Consider the following 18,361-nt stretch of genomic DNA (forward strand, 5'->3'; position numbering starts at 1 on the left):
ACCCACTTACCCAATATTAAAGTCCACGCCTACTTCGCACCCGTGACCCCACCACCATCTGTGGGGGGCAGCAGACAGCGCTTCTGCAGATGTTGCATCATCCTATGACGCGGGAGCCAATCTACCTTGTGCAAAACAAAAACTGAGTATTTAAATTACCCTTCTAGAAGTAACAGTGGACACCAGTATCTCCACACGACAAAAGTGATGCCGGTGGTCTCTCGCAAGGGCCTTTCGAAAAGAAAGCAAAGCAGGGGGAGCTGGTCGCAGAAGTTTCTTCCCCATTTTGCCCCATAAGCCACACACAGAAACACACACACACTGCAGTATATACACCCACTCACACCTACTTGTTCCAGCAAACTGAAGGACCTTGGAGTTTAGGAGCTGGATCAGTGGGCTCCTTCTCTCTCTCTCTCTCCCTTTTTTTCTCTTGTAGGTGGATTGGTATTATTATGAACCATTCCTACTGGGCATGCTCAGAAGAAATCATGGGGAGGTGGGTGGGAGAGAAAGTGGGGAGGTAGGGGATCATCACGCACATCTGAAGAACTGCTGTTGCTTGGGGAGGGCGGGAAGGGAGAGGGTTGTTCTTTTGACATTGGAAACAGCAAACTGGACAAACCCTTCAATGCAAGTGTGGAAGCAGCGGTGATAACCAAGGAAGGGAACAAAATAAGACGCTGAATCTTCAACACCCCACTGTCCAGAGAGGAGAAAAACGTAAAACCTTTAAAAGCCCATGGTTATATTTTTTACTTTTTAAAAATCATCACCCTTGTGTTAGGGAATGTTGAAACAGCAGCCATTGTGAGACATTGATTCCTGCGCTTCTGTACTTCCTCGTTTTCTGTGCCGGCACATCCACTGAGCATGCTCATGTTGAAGGTTCAGCGGTTTCTCTTCCGTGTTTCCATAGCATTTGGCTCAGAGGCTTCCTAGATTGTTGTGACGATAAAGCTAGAAATCTGTAACGTCAGGTCTGATTAATTTTCTTTTGGTTTTTTCCCCTCCCTCTTCCTTCTTCAGTATCTCCAGGATTTTCGGGTTTTTTTTATTTATTTTAAAAAACCATTCTGAGATTGTATGAAATGACTGAACATAAAATATATGTTAAGCTATTTTCCTTTTTAAAAGGCGTATTTTACCACCAGGAGGCTAGGGCAAGCTTTGAAATCACAGCTGTGAAATGGGATGAAGTTCTGAAAGCAAAATTGCTTCTATAGAGATTCTTCTCTAGGTTCTTTTAACCCATAACGCAGTCCGAGTGGGGCTGATAGCATCCTGTGTTTGCCCTATTAATTTGCCATAGTAATGCAATGGTATCATTAGAACCACCTCTGAAAATCCTCCTTTATTTGGTGTGAGGTTCTTGGCACCATTGTGTTTTCCCCTACAAATCAGTTACCACCCTGATAGGGAAGTTGGCCAGATTCCTCCACTTCAGCATTAAATAACTGTATGTTTTGTTTCTTCAAAAGCACCGGAGCCATTTTTTGATGTCTTGCGGGGCCAGGTTGGGTAGCTATTTTTATTTATGGGTGGGTTTTTAAAGGTCTTGTGGGCAGAGGCACAGCACCAGATCAGTTTCCTCCAGTTTGAATGATTCCAGCATTTTGGTTGCCTGTTGCCCTTCCTATCACAAGTTGCCCTTCCTGCCTTAACAGTTCCCAAACACAATTTTTCTTAATAGCACCTGCCGATTTGGCTGTTGTACAGAAAGCACAGGGGAACCCTTCATAATGAGAATTCTGTCCTGAGGAATCTGGCTTCCTTGCTGACGTACAATCCTTTGCTCTGCTTGTGAGCACATCCACATTTGTTAATGAGTGGTTGGTTTTGTTTTGTTTTTTAATTAGCCTGTTGCCAGTCCACTTCTGATCTACTGCTTTGTTTTCAACTGTGCTGGCTTCTGACTGTCCAACGCATGGCTTGTAAAACAACTTTCCCACTGCACTTTGGTTGGATTCAAAAGCTCGATTGTCTAAGCCCGTAGAGTAGAAGATTGGGGGGGGGGTTGTTTTGTTTTTTGGAAAAAAAAGACCACCACGGTAACAGCAGTGCTCATGAGGATTCTTAAGGCAGAGTGTGAGGCTTTCTAGGAAACGCATGCTCTGTTTCACTCTTGGCCTAAATGTTTTTAAGTGTCAGGGTCCCCATCCAAAGTTGGAAGCCGGAACCCAGCACAAATTGCACAAATAATATGAGCTGGTCTCAAAGATATAATGGGACAGGTGTATGGCCCAGACAGCATCCTAGGTGCTGGATGATGAGATTAGGTATTCACTAATTTTCTGTTGTCCCGCCAAGATCGCAGACCTCAGGCAAGCACCTTTAATTGTAGCTATAATTGGAGAACAGCGCTGTTTTATGGAAATTGTTCTGTGAAGTGTTCTCTGCATTTTCCCAAAGCACTAATCACGATTTCTTTTGATTCCAGAGGATTTGTGTTTTCTCAGTACTCCCAGAGAAACATATTTACACAGCAATCTTTGGTTTCTCTCTCAAACACACCTGTGTTAAATTTCCCAAACCCACCAATGTGGTTTTTCACAAGGCCTTCCAGCAGTTCAGACTGCTACCAAAGATCTGAAAAGGCGAAACCTGTTTTAAAAATAATGCATTTTCCTTCCTTCCTTCCTTCCTTCCTTCCTTCCTTCCTTCCTTCCTTCCCCCAAAATCTTTTTTTAAACTTTTGATTTTGTTTCTTCAACCCAAATATCTACTGATGATTCTTGTGAGTTTTGTGTCTTAAAAAAACAAACACAACACAACATTTTACGGACTCCAGCATAGAAATATGGTTGATAGTCTTCCCCTCCCATCTATGATTCGTGCATCTCGTTTCTAAAACTTGGCAGCATAATTCCATCTTTCAAATTCCAGACATCATTGTGGCAATTGCTGACATTGTGGAAACAACTCACTGTTGCAATGTTACTGAACTTCCTGAACAAGCCAGGAGTGTGTGTTTGTGCTTGTGCGTGCGTCCTGCCAGCTTGTCAGTGTTCAGCACAGCTCTTGAAAGTAGAACCTTCCTCTAGGAATGGAAGGAGGGGAGTAAAAGCTTGAGTGCAGTCCATCCAACTTTATTCCAGTGCAAACCGCTTGAAACGAATGGGAATTGTAGAGCAGCAGTGCTTGCTGCATTGCATGCAGTGTATTTGCATTTGTTCGATCGTAAGTAGTGGTTCTCCGTAAGGGCTGCCTTTAATCTCATGCGCGTCATGTTGTGGAAACTGCTTACTCACAGTCGCGCACCACTGAGGGGTGTACATATGTGGGAATATTTCATCCATATGGACAGGGCTGGTTGCAGGGTTGTTTTCACCAAATCATTCTCCAGATTGAAGCATTCAGCCTCCCCAACTAGGTGGAATAGCACCCCAGGGCAACTGTCTGCATGCCTCTCTAAATGTGTGAAATGGACCTTAATTTGCCAGCAGTTCGTTTCCCAACGTAGAGAAGTTGAGACCAAAGTGACGGTGCCATGTTATTTTCATGGGAAGGGGCAGAACAGAAAGATAATTTGATTCATATCACTTGATTGAGAATTTTTAAAGCCAATAATCAAATCCTTCTATTCCCCACCCCCCTTGTCAGTGTATTTATTAATAACATCAATAAACCACATTTTTCTAAGTTTGTCTTGTTAGAAGAATGGCTTTTGCATAGGATGAGAGCTCCCTGTGTTCTTGTCTTCTGGTGTTCAGTCCCAGGTACTTCCTTCCTGTCACTTTATATTTTATTACGCATTGAGACAGCTGTGCCTCTTGGGGAAGGGTAAATAAACATTGCCACCTTCGAAGAAGGCCGAGTTCCCCTTCACTGCAACCAGCAGTGCATGCTGATCCATAGAGCTATATTGAGAGAGAGACCTGGGTTCCCATTTTTAATTGTGTGCACCCAGTGAGGTGTCAGCCACAAGCCAGATTAGCTGCATAAATGTTCAGAAGGGGTTCCCTTTGTTTGTTAGATTAACCCTGAAGGCTTACAATATAAAGCAGTTCCCCATGACATGTGCAGAATCCCCACTTTACTTGCACGAAACCTGCAAGTAAATAGTAGCAGATTTAATTTTTCAAGCCTTCTGAGCTCAGCGAGTACAAAAAGGCACAATAACTTCTTATTGAGCCAAGGCCCCCCAGAAGCAACCATACCCATCTGTTAGCATGGATGGCTTGATGCAAGAATTAGCTGTGATTGTCAATAATGCCTTTTCAGAGGCAAATATAACAGATGTTGGGAATAAACAGAAGGACCATCGCCTCAGTGGGAGCATCTGGCTGCTGCTTTTTGGGACAGATTAATCAGATCATATTTTTATTATACATAGTTTTGGAAGTAGTAATGTGTATTAACTCCCTGTGTATTGACTGACTGTTTGGTACAGTACATACAGTGAGTTCTGGAAGTGCACTGTGTCATGAAAATGCCCCATTTTGTAAGGGACTCTATTTTTGTGATGAAATAATTGTCTGTCCTCCACTACCTGGTTGCTGGTGATCAGTTGGGGTGGGGAGAGACAAGGGGCAGAGAGCTGCATTTGATGGTCAAATTGCTAGGGTCAATGGGAAGGGTGAGTGTTGAAGAAACACAGCGAGAATTTAATAGCCTTGTGGCCAAAGTCTGTTCTAACCAGATGTGCCAAATCCAGAATTACATGGAAAATGCCATTTTCTGTGCTCCCGCAAATTCCAGCTACAGCAGCTCGCCCTGATTACTGAGTATGAAGAGTGCTGTTGTCAGAAGGCCATTGCGATCACTCTTAATTTTTACTCTTTACCTTCCTCGCCTGTTGGAAATCATGAAAATTCCAGATGTCAAAACTTAACAGCCTCGCCATTGGCTTCTCCTGTATCTGAACCGTATTAAGTTGTACACGGTGAAAGCTATATGTGTTGTAAGCCTTCTGCTATATCCTGTTGCATATTATGACAAGCTTGTGACCAGCGTGAAGGCAACAGGAATGAAGTTAACATCTGCAACCAGGTTCTCTGAAAAACCTCAAGCTTTCGAGGAATGCTGGATCAACCGAATTCGTTAGATTTCAAGGTACAATAATGCAGCCACTGGTCACAATTCTGAAACCATTCCCAAAGTGGCTATTACTATGAACTCCAGGGGGGTATTTGTTTCACCTCTTTTAATCTGAATATGGTAGGCATGGCTGGCCCATGGTATTATGTGATTCGACAGGTGTTGGGGAGGGAATTGTATGACATGGTTGCTTACACAGCGATGTTCTGTTTTAAGGGAGAAGGAGCATAGTAAGAGCCCTGGGCTACCCTTAATTTGTGATCTGATCTTTTGGTTAAGTTTGGGGTGATTAGAGTTCAAAAATAATTGTATTAGACATATTAAGGATGCAGCTGGTATTCCACAGGCTGGATGTTTGATAGTTAAATACTAAATTTCATTCGCACTGAGACCCCTGCAGTAGAATTGACTGTACCATCCACTATCAGGAAACCTCTGGCACAGTAACTATAATGTGAACACTTTTTATTAAACAAACCTCACCATTCTTGGTGTGTTTAAAGGAATGTTGTGCTTTTTTTAAAAAAAAAATTAGGATAGCCTTCACATGTGACTCCTCCTAATTTCTTACTCAAAAATTTAAAAGAAACACAACTTCTGATTGCTGCAGTGCAGTTCTTCTCACATTCCATGTGATGTTGAGCAGTTTTAAAAGCCAGCATATCTTCAAACGTCGTTTTTATTAACAAGGCCCTCCATTTCTTCATAAAAAATTATATTGGATGCCCAGGTTGGAACCTTGCCATTCAGCCCCCGTAACTATAATACAGCGATATCTGTAAAATACTACTTTTATGATCCTGTAAACTGTGTTTTCACCTTTCCTGGACACTTGATTGTGAATATAATAATGCCAATTAACAAAAAGTAAAGCAAATATAAATATGTATGTATATATGTAGCTCAATCTTTTCTTTTTCTGTCCATGTTACAATATTGTGATTTCGGCTAAGTATGTAATGTGGGGAAATGGTCACGAAAAGAAAAGAAAAAGTTTCCAAATTGCGGCTGTGAAGGGTCCTGTGGTGAGAACTTTGTTTTTATGATTTGTCTTTGTTCTTGCGGCAGAACTTATTGTGAACCTTAATTAAGCCCAGAATAATAAGCTGGAGATTTCTTTGAGAGTCACTTTGTGAATAAGCCGTTATTATATATTTGACAGGAGCTGTAATACAAGCAGTACTCTGGGTGAAATATTAAGTTTTTTAGAGGATTGTATCCATCCACCATGTACCGTAGCGATTAGAGCTGTGGCACAGGTGGTCCTCGTTTTTGCACTGGGGGTTGTGTTCCAGACACACACACACACACCACAAGCCCACTCCACCCCTTTTTGTGACATCTTTATGACATTTTGGGGCTACTTCTGGGTTCAGCGCCATGCATGTGTGCGCAATCGTGTGTTATTTGGATGTGCCTAACTAGGTCATTGCCTGTATATGAGATGGCTTGCATAATCAAATGTGTCCATGCCGCCACTCAAAGACTGGAAAATCACAATACTATGTTTAAAAGACTTGTGTCTGTGAGAACATAAAATGAGCCCATCTGGTCCAGCATCCAGTTCCCAACTAGATGCCTGTAGGAAAGCTGCAAGCAGGACCAAGAGCATAAACAAGAGTGCCCTCTTCTCTCCCACTTCACCACAGGTTTCAGCAACAGAAGCATTGCTGCCTCCATCCATGAAGGCAGAGCATAGTTATCATGGCTATGTAGCCATGTATAGCTGTATCCTCCATGAATTTGCCCAGTCCTCTTTTGAAGGGGTTACAGTGGAGTGATCCCGAGGAGCACTCACACCAAATTGTGCTTATAGCCTATTTTCATCTGGGTCCTGCTCTCAATCACAGGTCCTTGGCAAGTGTGTGTCCTTATGATATGTGTGTCCGATTCATGGTTTATATGTTGTGGTGTGTGCTTAAAATAACTGGAGTGTGCAATTTAAATACGAGACTGGGAGGTTGTAATGGTTCTTGTAACCGAGGCTATAAATCAGTTTAGTCAAGCTTGTGCACTCAGCACAATGCCTTACCAGGTTATTAGAAGATTTCCCATATGTGGAAGGGGAGAAATTCCAGGTCACAAGTGTGGTTGCACAAATACATTATGTGTATCTGACATAAAAATAGCCACTCTTGGATTACTTTATAATTCTGTTACTGTTCCCCTATAGTGTGGAAGGATTAAAAACAATGAAAAAAAAAACACCCAGCTGGTAACAGATGGCAGTAAATCACAGCTGGTTTTTTTAATATAAAAAGGCATAGACAAATACATCAAAATACAAATAGATTTTCTTTTTTAGATTGCAGTTAATACTAATACATGAAACAAATGCTTTAAGCAGTATAAAGGCATATACCTTTCTTGGAAAAAAAACATTTGAAAGCTAGTGGTTTGGAATAGTTTGTGTTTCTGGTCTACAGATCAAGTGCAACATTGAAGTTCGTAACCATTGGCACAATCCTATGCAACTTTGTGAGTGAGCCCCATTGAATTCAGTGGGGCTTTCTTCCAGGTAAGTATGTAGAATTGAGTGAGCCCCATTGAATTCAGTGGGGCTTTCTTCCAGGTAAGTATGTAGAATTGCAGCCTAAAGCTTCCATGAGATTTTTATGAACCACCTCCTTTCAATGTTTGATTGGAGAAATTGACATCCAAACTCCTGTAAGTGGATAGCACCAGACAAACAAGTCTGGCTATTAAAGCAACCTCACTATATCCTGAAAGTTAGAATACATACTGGAGGTCAAGCATTTGGTGTTTTAAGAAATGCGCCATTAACAGATTCTCATTCTGCCAAGTGTGCAGCTGTCCACCCCCCTTCTCCAGTTGTTGTGGTGGTGATACATCTCTCCAGCTTGACATTCTAACTACAGATTGTGCTGCCCAACAGAAACTCACCGAACCAGTCTAACATGCATGCACACTAAAACTGTTGTCAAGCACTTTTGGGGAGGAGGGGTGGTGGTGCCTCCCTCGCACATACAATTGGCCTCTGCTTGCAGGGGGCAAGATATTCAGTAGATTGTGCCCTGTGTTAAGTTGGGCTGAGAGCAGGAGCTGGAGAAGATTAAAGATGTGCTTGCGCCTGAGAACTGATTAATTATACCAATGACCTGCCACATAAAGGATAGCAGTGTAAGCGTTTAGATAGCTAGGAGACCTCTTGCACTCCCAGCTAGATCCCTGGCGCCCATCTGTGCAGTGGGTGTTGTCAGGAAGCTGTTGCTCCCAAGGCCTCATGGCAGATGCAGGTCAGCCATTCTTCCATTCTGAAAATGGTTATGTACGGACAACAGATTCCAAAAAACAGCCATATGTCTTTTGCAACAGTTCTGCTAACCAATTATTGACACCGTTGTGGAACTTCAGTGCTGTAGCAAAAAACCTGTGAGGTTTGGGTGTGGTGGTTTTGTTTTTTTTAAAAAAAAAAACCTCTTAATTTTATCCTATACACAAATATATCTGCCTTGGATACTTTCTAACGTATAAACAGCATCTCTGCTGCCTCCTTTAGCAAGAAAAAGCATGTTTGCTCATCCTGCTTGCTCATCAACTTGCTTCCCACCCTCTTATTGCAAATTTCAGATGCAGGATGGAAAGCTGTTTCTGTGTTCAGTTGCGATGCAGATCTCTCTTGCTACAAACAAAAGCCAGCTTGGTCCTTTGGCTCCAGATCTTGAAGAGTTCAGCATTGCAAAATCTTGCGTTCAATGAGATACAGTGAACTTGTGGTTTTTAATAACTCTCTCTATTATTATGCTTGCTTCTGCATCCCTTTGCTCCTCATCTTCTTGGAGGCCAGCGTTGTGTCATCTTCTGTAATGTCCGAGTCTATTTTAGAACTAAGTGATAACCTTCTGTGTTCTGCACTGTAGTGACACACAACACAAATTAGTCATTTTCCAAGTGTTTGTTACTCATCCAGTGAATGGGTGGCTTTCATATATTTTCATACATACAGATCCAGGGGGGAAGAATTATTAGCTTGGGGGTTCTAGCTGCCACTTCAGGGAAGCTACCTCCACTTCTTGACTAGGCTAGACTGGGCTTGTTAGGGATCATTTCAAAGTGGGTGGTTTGGGGCCAACTCTGGCATTTTGTGGGCCCTTGCACAAGATCCAGCAAAGGAGTGTTCTGTGCCTTCGCCCAAGCAATTCAGCTAGTACCAACTATTCGCCACCACCTTTTAAGTTTCTAACCATGTGGAGTGGCAAATTGAGGTGGGGAGTAGCTTGAAGAAGGCTGTCAAATTACTCCTTGTTTAAAAGCTATTACTTGAACTCAGATCCCTGTTCCTATAATCACTAGACTATAATGCCATATGTTGTAAACCTGTAAACCAAACTGAATATATGGCATTTTTCCTGGGCTTACAGGGGACCCCCTTCAAGTGGGTGGTCTGCCCCCGTTTTTCCAAAACGTCTCATTTTGATTTTTCAGGGTGAGGAAGCCATGTTAGTCCACTACACCGAAAGAATAGGGAAGAGCCTTTGAGAGACTAGCATTTATTGAGGCAAAAGGATTTGTCCGCTAAAACCCACTTTGTTAGAAAGAATTATCCTTGGTTGGAAAACACATCTGTCTACGCACAGAGACAAGATGATTTGCAAACCAAGTGCATGTGATACAGCACCCTTGTTGGACTAAATGAGTCTGAGGTCAGTGCCTGCATGGAAGACTGACTGAAAATCTGCCTTCATGATGGAAGAAAGGCAAGAGATAAACTGCTAAAAACAAAAATGGTAAAGAGACTTGTAGCTTCCTTTAAAGACTTAACAAATTATCATGGCACAAGCTTTTGCAAACAATTGTCTATGTGTCAGATTTTCACCAATTTCTCCTTACTCCTGTCTCTCCTTGGTTTGGGGTCCCCCCCCCCATGTGCAAAGGGGGGGGAATGCCAACTGAGAGCACTTCATACATCTGACTGAACTCTAGCCCATTTAAGTCAATTTCACAACAAATGAGTTTGCTTATAAGGTGGTGCCACAAGATTCTGCTCCTTTTTACAGGGAAGCTCACCCACCTTTTGTTACAGCTGCTACAAAGGAGGATTCGTCTGGAAGATTTCTGACCATCTGCGGCAACCCAGGAGAGAACAACAAGGCAAGGTTAGAAGCTGGCCAGACCCCCTAGTAGCAGGTTTAAAGTCAACTTGGGAGTTTCTGGGTTTGTGTAAGAAAGGCACCCTAGAGACCTCAGGCCATCTCAGTGGCAGATGGCCATGATGTGTCAAAAGAGATAGCAGGCAAGCGTAAGACCCGGTGGCACTCTGATTGGAACAGGTGCATGTGAGTACGTGCACAGACAGTGTTAGTTTTTGAAAATAGATTTATGCAAATTTAATCTGACGAGAGTTAAGTTTGAATGCTTAAGGGTTCTTGGATGGGGCTTGTAAAGTTTAGCACTGCTTCTGAACGTGTAGAGTTGGAGATGACCCTGAGGATCATCTAGTCCAGACTTCCTCAAACTCAGCCCTCCAGATGTTTTGAGACTACAGTTCCCATCATCCCTGACCACTGGTCCTGCTTGCTAGGGATCATGGGAGTTGTAGGCCAAAAACATCTGGAGGTCAAAAACATCTGATCTAGTCTATCCCCTTGAAATACAGGAAAATGCAGCTGTCCCTTACGGGGGATTGAACCCATAACCATGGCATTATCAGCACCAGGCTCTAACCAACTAAATTATCCAGCTGATCGTAAGAATGTGGCCTATTCAGGTCTTCTGCACCAGACATTCCATGGTTGAAATATCTCCATCAACTCACCAGCCTCTGCCCTGCCTCCAAACTAATAAGGGGATAATAGTGATCTACTTCACAAGGTTGTAGTAATGTTAATGGAAGCACACTCTTTTTAAAAAACAAACAAGCAAAACCACTCCTGTGTTGTAGCAACAGTGCTGGATACAGTAAAATGGTTTCATATGGAGGGAAGTCCCATTTCTAAACATGCCACTCAAGCTTGCTGCAAGGTCAGTTGTAGCTCCCTAGTTCATGCTTCTGAATACACTGTTGCAAAACACTGGGCCAAGGCAGCTCTACAGCTGCCCCCTGTCCGAAGGAGGCCATGGTATTAGGCTTGAAAATAAGGCTCATACCTGATCGTTGACAAGGATGTGAATTCCTGTCGGCCCCTGCCTGGAAACCTGCTGAATCTGGTTGGCAGGGAGGCTGAGCAGTTCTGCCAGTTTATTGGTCAGCTCGCTGGCGGTCAGCTCTTCCAGATACAATTCCTGGTACAGGGCTTTGGGGAAAGGAAAAACAAAGGGGATTGAAATTTGTGCCTCCAAAAACAAATGTTCAGGCCAAACACAAACATCAAAACATTAGTATTGCTGCCAGGGAGGGTATGCAAGCCCCTTGTGGGATGTTATAAAAATGTCATTTAAAAACAGAGAGGTTTTTCCTGCCCACTGGCAGGTGTGACTATGTGGAGCCAGATAAAGGTCTCTAATGATAAACTTGGGGAAGTAACACTTGCTTACCAGACTCTGCATTTGGAGAGACATTCTCGCTTGTTTCCACCTCCCTGGACACGTAAAGGATGAGCCGAGGGCGCACACACCTGAGGGGAGGCAAAGTTTTATAGCCCACCAATACCTAGTAAGATAGTGTAGTGCAAAGATTGAGAATTTATGATCCTCTACGTCTCCCATCAAACCAAATCAGCAGAGTTAATGCAGAGTAGCTTTCCCACTGCACTAAACACCATCCCCAGGGCTTGCCCTGTAAGGGAAACCCATTAGTGTTGTAGCCACCCGTGCCTCTAAGGGGTGTTCCACAAGTGGGATGCCACCACAGAGAAGGCCCTGCTTCTGGTTCCCAGCATCCTGCCCTTGGGACCACCATCCAGTGTAACCCAGTGACATCACCCTCTATACTGGTCTAGATGGCAGCTGCTGGTTACATCTTTGATGGCATCTGCCCTAAGGGTTCCCTAGCTGGTGCCTGGCCCCATAGATAATTTTGGGTGCCAGAGGCACCTTAACAAATGGGATGGTGCCCCATGCATCACCTGGAGCTCCTTGGAGATGCAAATTTAATGATAAAAAGGGCCTACCAGATTACAGCCCAGAGATTTTCCTTTAACCTTTGAAATGCAGCTAGGAGGTGAGTCGGCTGTGGTGCCTTCCACCTGCTCCTTTTGCTCCTATTCCCATTTCCCCACTTGCTATTTGAGGCCTGCTTGCTTCAGCAGGCTAGAGAAGGTTGTGGGATAAACGAAGCCACAGCTGCCTTCTCCGATTCAACAAACATGAAGCTGTGTTGAATAGCTGGCTAGACCAAGAATCATAGATGGTCCCTCAGGGTTCTTTCCACCCCCCTGCAGTGCAAGAATATGCAGCTCTCCCATATGGGGATTGAACCTGCAACCTTGGCATTTTCAGCACCGTGAGCTAACCAGCTAACTCAGACATAATCCTGATAGAGTTTAATGGGACTTTCTCCCAAGTAAGTGTGTAGAAGATTGCAGCCCAACCCCTTGTGTATGTTTTATCAACACTAAGCTACTTTGAGAACTTCTTTACAAGATGTAATAATATTCTTCCCTTTAGCTTCCCCCTTCCCCAATTTTAACTGAGGGGGGAATTAACGTAATTCCATACCTGGCCTTTAGCGCGTTTGAGAGTCTGATTCCATCTGCTGTTCCACAGATCTGCACAAGGTCCGTGCGTGAGAGCCTGAGCAAGTCAGCTCCTGTGGGAGGAAGTTAAAGAGAGGAATCTGTTGGCAAAATGGTCCCTGCTCAGAATTTGCCCTGAAGTTGTAAAATCCATGGTGCATATACCTGGGACAGCAGTAGGAGCAAAATAACTTGGAATCATAGAGTTGGAAGGGACCACAAAGATTATGTAGTCGAGCCCCCTGAAATTCAGGAATCTTTTGCCCATTGTGGGCCTCGAACCCACAACCCTGAGATTGGGAGTCACATGCTCTACCAAATGAGCTTTTGGGGGCTCAAGACTGAGTTGGCCCAGTGTCAATTCTGATGCTTTTGTCCAGCCAATCACAGCTTCAGGAAAGCTCACTCCACAATTTGCCTTGGAGTTAATTCCCCCCACCCTGTAAAATACTTCCAGGGTATCAGGGACTGGCACAACCAATTCATTTGTGACTATATCACACCATCAATGTACATGGCGTTTTACATTGTCACATAATCAGAGACAGGCGTCTGCCTTGTAGAGATTGCAATCTAAATCTCAGCTTGCTCTGCAGTGCATAGCGGTGGCATTCTCTCTGAACTTTAAAAATATGAGAGAGAGAGTTTTCTCCATGCCTTAAAAAAATATTTGTAGGGTGGGGGTTGTTCTGGTGGGAGACCAGAAAAGGGCACTTGGGGGGGGTGGAATCAACATTTAAGGAGGGAGGCGAGCTATGTGTTGGAAGAGGAGAATACTCACCTGTATAGCTGGCGAAAATCCGGGAGTAATTGGGGAACCTGTTTTTGTGCAACCATTGTTGGGTTTCCAAGATGGAAGCACTCGGGCTCAAGGCCTGAAAGGAAGAGTGGGAGAAACATGGAGAAACCAACATCGGCTGCAACCCAGAGGGCACTGGGAATCAAATACATCAAAGGCAGTATATAAAAGCCCAAGTATCAGAACAATCGAGTTTCTTGGCTTCCACACTTTGCTGGCTGGTGCCAAAAGGTTTAACACCATCTATGATTGGATTCGGAGTGTCACTTCGATGTTTTAGGACTGAGCCAAGGAACTTTGAAGCCCTACCCTAGAAGATGGGGTTGCTGTAATGCCACCAGCCCCTATTATTTATTTAATTTATATCCTTCTACATCCCCCCAGTCTCTGGATGACTTGCATGAATATTTAGGATTTCAATTTTTTATTTAAAAAAAATTGCATGAAATAAAAGAGATGGCAGTTAATGGCATTAATTGCTGCTGCGGGAAAAATTATTGGCAGGAATTTGGAAAAAGAACATCTTCAAAATCTGTTCCCAAGAGCCTTTGTGTGCAATCAGTTCAGAGGCCTGGACGAGGTGTTGTGAGCTGCAGGTGGCATGTTTCGAACTCAGTGCCGTGGGGATGACAACCTTTGGGCTCTCTCCTCAGTTCCCGTTGGTGTTGCTTGGAAGAGCAACACCAACAAAGAAAAAGTTGGCCTGGACTAGCCACTGGCAATTATCTGGTGCTGTTGTGTGTGGTGTGTCCTTTGCTAAGCACAGTGACGCATGCATATGCCGTTTTCAGATGCCTGCTGCTAAAAGTGAAACCATCTGCTGCCACCGGGCGTCACTCTTGTACCATGTTTGAGAAAACAAAGCAAGGCAAGGCACAAACTAGCATAACTCCTACTGGGATTATGGGGCAGGGACGGGGTTCAGATCTCTTTGCCATCAAATAGTGCTACAGCCTTCAGGTAACCCTTTCTGAATCAACCCATTAGCCAAGGATTGTCAGGCATTTTGCACACTCAAGGCAGAGCCAGGACCACAGCTAGGGGGTGGTGAGGTGGGCCCCCACCAGGGGTGCAAAATCAGCACACACACACACACAAAAAAAAAAACCCATGTCTATAAATAGAGAAATAGAGGGTGAACTGAATGGGTGGAGGGGGTGGTTGGAGGAGAGACTGAAAGAGCTAATTCGTCCATGGCTAGGGGACGCAGGATCACCTAGCTACAGCTCTGGGCAGAGCCACCCCACCCCATACACATCTAGCACACATTTAAAGCCCCAAAGAATTATGGGGACTGTAGTTTAAGGAAGTTGGGGGCCGTTGCCCTGTGAGGGGTGAACTACCGTTCCCAGAAAACTCATGTACTTTTAAATGTGCCTTTGCTTTGCAAGAATGGTGTGGATCTGCCCTCGGTTCCTATCAGGCCAGAGGAGGTTTTTGGGGTCTTAGAACTGTTCCTCTTAACCTAGAGCTCTCAGGCTCCCAGCCTGCTTCTGCAGCTGCCTATTTCAGCAGTTGGTGGTGGTTCTTGTGGGGGAACCTTGCAGTTCTTCAACAGAGGAGGAGAGACTGGTTAATTTCCCAAGCTACCTGGAACATTGCTTGAAAACCATGGTGTGAAACAACCCAGACCTTTTTTTTGCTGCTGACGCTAAGCGTAGGAATACGGCCTGTCAGGTCAAATAAAAGAATGTCATTTTTCATGCGGTGATGGCCACCAATTTGGACGTCTTTAAAAGAGGATTGGACAAATTCATTGTGAATAAGCAAAATAAAAAAATTCCTTCAGCAGCACCTTAAAGACCAACTAAAGTTTTTATTTTGGTATGAGCTTTTGTGTGCATGCATAAGGTTATCAATCTCTACTAGCCACAGATTTAGAGTTGGGAGGGACCACGAGGGTCATCTAGTCCAGCCCCCTGCACTCCGCCGCTATGCTTGGATGCAGTAATGCTTCTGTGCCAGAAACCACAGGAGGGGAGAGGGCTCTTGCGCTCGAATCCTCCTTGTGGGTTTCCCACAAGCATCTGGTTGGACACTGAGAACAGGATGCTGGACTAGATGGGCCAGTGGCCTGATTCAGCAGGGCTGCTCTTACATTCCCAATCTGAAAAAAATGAATGCAGGCTACTAGAATATGCCTCCTGGTTTTCATGGTGAGCCCAAGTAGCTGGGACCTGCAGAAAAATGGAGCTAAAACTCTGGTTTTCTGAGAAGCAGCTTTCTCAATGTATCTTATAAAAACATTTTAAGATTGCACCAGTGCCTAGAAAATTTAAAAGAGTTGAAAACTTTTACGAGGGTGAAGCCAGCCTATCGGTTTGTCCCCCGTCCCGTCCTGCTTACCTCTGCTGTGCTCTCTGATGAGCTATCCAAGGTGTAGCCAGGTGAGGAGCACACACTGCCAAACAGAGAAACAAAAGTGGGTTATTCAGTTTCGATGGCCAGGGCCCACCTCTAGATGGTCAGCATTTTGCAGGAGGGATTCAAACAGAGACCAGATATTTAGGTTTGTGTGATTACAGCAGTTAGAAGCACCCTGTCACCCTAGCACAACAAACCCGCTAAATTGGGGGGGGGGAGACCCGCCACAATTAGGAAAGTGACGGGGAAATGCTCTGGACAGTGTGGGAAAGATAAACAGTTTACAGGAAGACGTATGAGCACAGCTGACACAAATTGGGACGGATCCTCAATGTCATTTAACAGCCCTGGAAGGAATGCTCAATAAAGACAGGAGATAGTCTGAGCTTTGTGCAAGCAAGTCAGAACAAATGCAGCTCATGGGGTGGAGGAGTCGTCCAGGGCTTCGAAAGGATGAGGTTCTTTTATCATGCTACTACAGGCTCTTGCTTTGCCCAGCTTACCTTTCAGGGGTCTGAAACTTGTATGGATGGGGGGAGAGAAGGCCGGGGGTGGTCGGAGGACTCTGAAGGTTGCCGGCAACTTCTGGCCATGGGGCACACTGGAAAAGGAGGGGAAAGTTAAGAGGAAACAAAGGCCAAGAGAGAAATGTTAGACCTTGGATGCTGCAACATCTCACTCACACACTCGCCCACCCTCTGGTGCCTTGGGGCTATAGCCCTCCTACTTCAGACAACACCTATCAAAGGGCTGTGTGCATCATGGCACTGCATGGTTGCATAAAGCTTTTGTTCAAGAAGCAAGTTCCTAGTCCTTATGGATGTGATGGTAGGCTTGAAGTTATGTGGGCAATGCCTACTGAAGACCTAGATGCTAGATGAGGTGCTGAGGAGGATTCCCAGTGGACAAGGCCCTGCTTAACTCTTTACCTGCCCCTACAACTAGCAAAAGCAGTGTGAAATAAGAATGTGGCTGCTCGTGGAACTTTGATTTGAATAAAGAAAATGTATAGAACTACAAAGACGCCAAGACTTAAGGGGCTATGAGGAATGGAAAGAGACCTGGGCCATCAGCCACCGACAGAATGGTTGTTCTGGCTAGGGCTGGTGGGAGTTGTAGTTCAAAGCATCTTGAGGGCTCCAGGTTGGGGAAGCTGGCTCTAAGCTAGGGATGGGGGGAGCCTGTTGTTGGACTTCAGCCCCAGCCATCATGACCACTCATCAGGGATGGTACGAACTGCAGTCCAGTAATTAGGACTGAGTGATATATAAATATATCGCCCAGGACCGGTATGAGGAGCAGACCGCGATGTCGGCTTCACAATATAACAATATGACAAGCGCTCCAGTTGGAGAACAGCCTTTACCAAAGGTGTCATGGGCTTTGAAGACACTCGAACTCAGGACGCAAGGGAGAAACGTGCTAAGAGGAAGGCACGCTTGGCAAATCCACACCGTGATCAACTCCCGCCCGGAAACCAATGTCCCCACTGTGGAAGGACGTGTGGATCCAGAATTGGCCTCCACAATCGCTTACGGACTCATGGTTAAAACCGTGTTTATGGAAGACAATCTTACTCGGCTACAAGTGATCACCAAAGAGAAGAAATCACTGGTGAACCCGCCACCACTCCTGAGTCCCTCTGCTAGAGACTTCCTCCAACAAGTGTTGCTAGCAGAGGGACTCAGGAGTGGTGGCGGTTTCACCAGCGATATATTGCTGCGTGAAACCGCCACCCCACTCTGCCCTCTTATTGTGCAGAGGGAGAAAAAAGCTGCATTGGCAAGGCGCCAATACAGCTTGTTCTTCTCTCTGCATCTTTAAACTGCTCAGCTGAGGAGTGTGTGGTTGCCGCTCCCCTCCGAGCAGTTAAAGGATCCCCCAGCCTGGCGCTGGCTCCTGCACAAATGGGGAGAGCAACGAGGATGGCTCTGCCTTGCCCCAGCTGAGCCGGACAAACAAGCTGCCTCGTCCCAGCCCACTAGGCACTGGGGTGAAACCACCTCAGCTCCCACAGTGAGAGCTATGGCAATTGCATCCGGCACCTTGCAAACTGAGGACAATGCAGCTTGTTCTTTCAATATCACTACATATCACCATACCGCGATGCTGGGCTGGTGATATTCCACAGTGTTGAAAAGCTGATATCACCCAGCCCTACCAATTATATCTGAAGGGCCACAAGTTATAAGGCTGGGATAGGTCAGTTGGCAAAGCATGAGACTCTTAATCTCTGGGTCGCAGGTTTGAGCCCCATGTTGGGCAAAAGATTCCTGTGTTGCAGGAGGCTGGACTAGATGGCTCTTGGGGTTGCTTCCAACTCAACAATTCTTTTATTCAGTCCCTGCTGTAGAAAGGGAACCCGTACCTCTGTCAGCATGGTGCTTTCGTACGAGGGCTGGTATTTCTCACGCTCCTGAAGGGACTGCTTCTCAATCTTCTCCCGGTCTGTTTTTTGCTTCCGGTCTGCTCCTTTGGGCTGAAAAGTACACATTTCCTATATCTATAAAATCAGATTTTCACA

At 44.9% G+C, this 18,361-nt stretch overlaps 2 protein-coding genes across 4 annotated transcripts in view; one reads left to right on the forward strand and one right to left on the reverse strand.

Annotated features, from left to right (window-relative positions):
- Nucleotides 1-7,273, forward strand: part of FBXL20 (F-box and leucine rich repeat protein 20) — an 88,420-nt gene extending 81,147 nt beyond the window's left edge. For all 3 annotated transcript variants that reach the window (XM_035136440.2, XM_035136443.2, XM_060281509.1), the window contains one exon: nucleotides 1-7,273. In XM_035136440.2, coding sequence (XP_034992331.1) covers nucleotides 1-108 — 108 coding nt within the window. In that variant the 3' untranslated portion in view covers nucleotides 109-7,273.
- The window catches only part of LOC118095305 (transcription factor CP2-like protein 1), a 21,454-nt gene continuing 10,356 nt past the window's right edge, over nucleotides 7,264-18,361 (reverse strand). The window contains exons 7-15 of the mRNA XM_035136439.2: nucleotides 18,206-18,316; nucleotides 16,341-16,438; nucleotides 15,820-15,874; nucleotides 13,456-13,549; nucleotides 12,658-12,748; nucleotides 11,536-11,615; nucleotides 11,149-11,294; nucleotides 10,073-10,124; nucleotides 7,264-8,915 (exon numbers count right to left, since the gene is read on the reverse strand). Coding sequence (XP_034992330.1) covers nucleotides 8,878-8,915; nucleotides 10,073-10,124; nucleotides 11,149-11,294; nucleotides 11,536-11,615; nucleotides 12,658-12,748; nucleotides 13,456-13,549; nucleotides 15,820-15,874; nucleotides 16,341-16,438; nucleotides 18,206-18,316 — 765 coding nt within the window. The 3' untranslated portion in view covers nucleotides 7,264-8,877. The remainder of the gene's footprint in view (nucleotides 8,916-10,072; nucleotides 10,125-11,148; nucleotides 11,295-11,535; nucleotides 11,616-12,657; nucleotides 12,749-13,455; nucleotides 13,550-15,819; nucleotides 15,875-16,340; nucleotides 16,439-18,205; nucleotides 18,317-18,361) is intronic.

The sequence above is a fragment of the Zootoca vivipara genome, chromosome 13, assembly GCF_963506605.1.
Source record: "Zootoca vivipara chromosome 13, rZooViv1.1, whole genome shotgun sequence".
NCBI classification, from domain to species: Eukaryota; Metazoa; Chordata; class Lepidosauria; order Squamata; family Lacertidae; genus Zootoca; species Zootoca vivipara.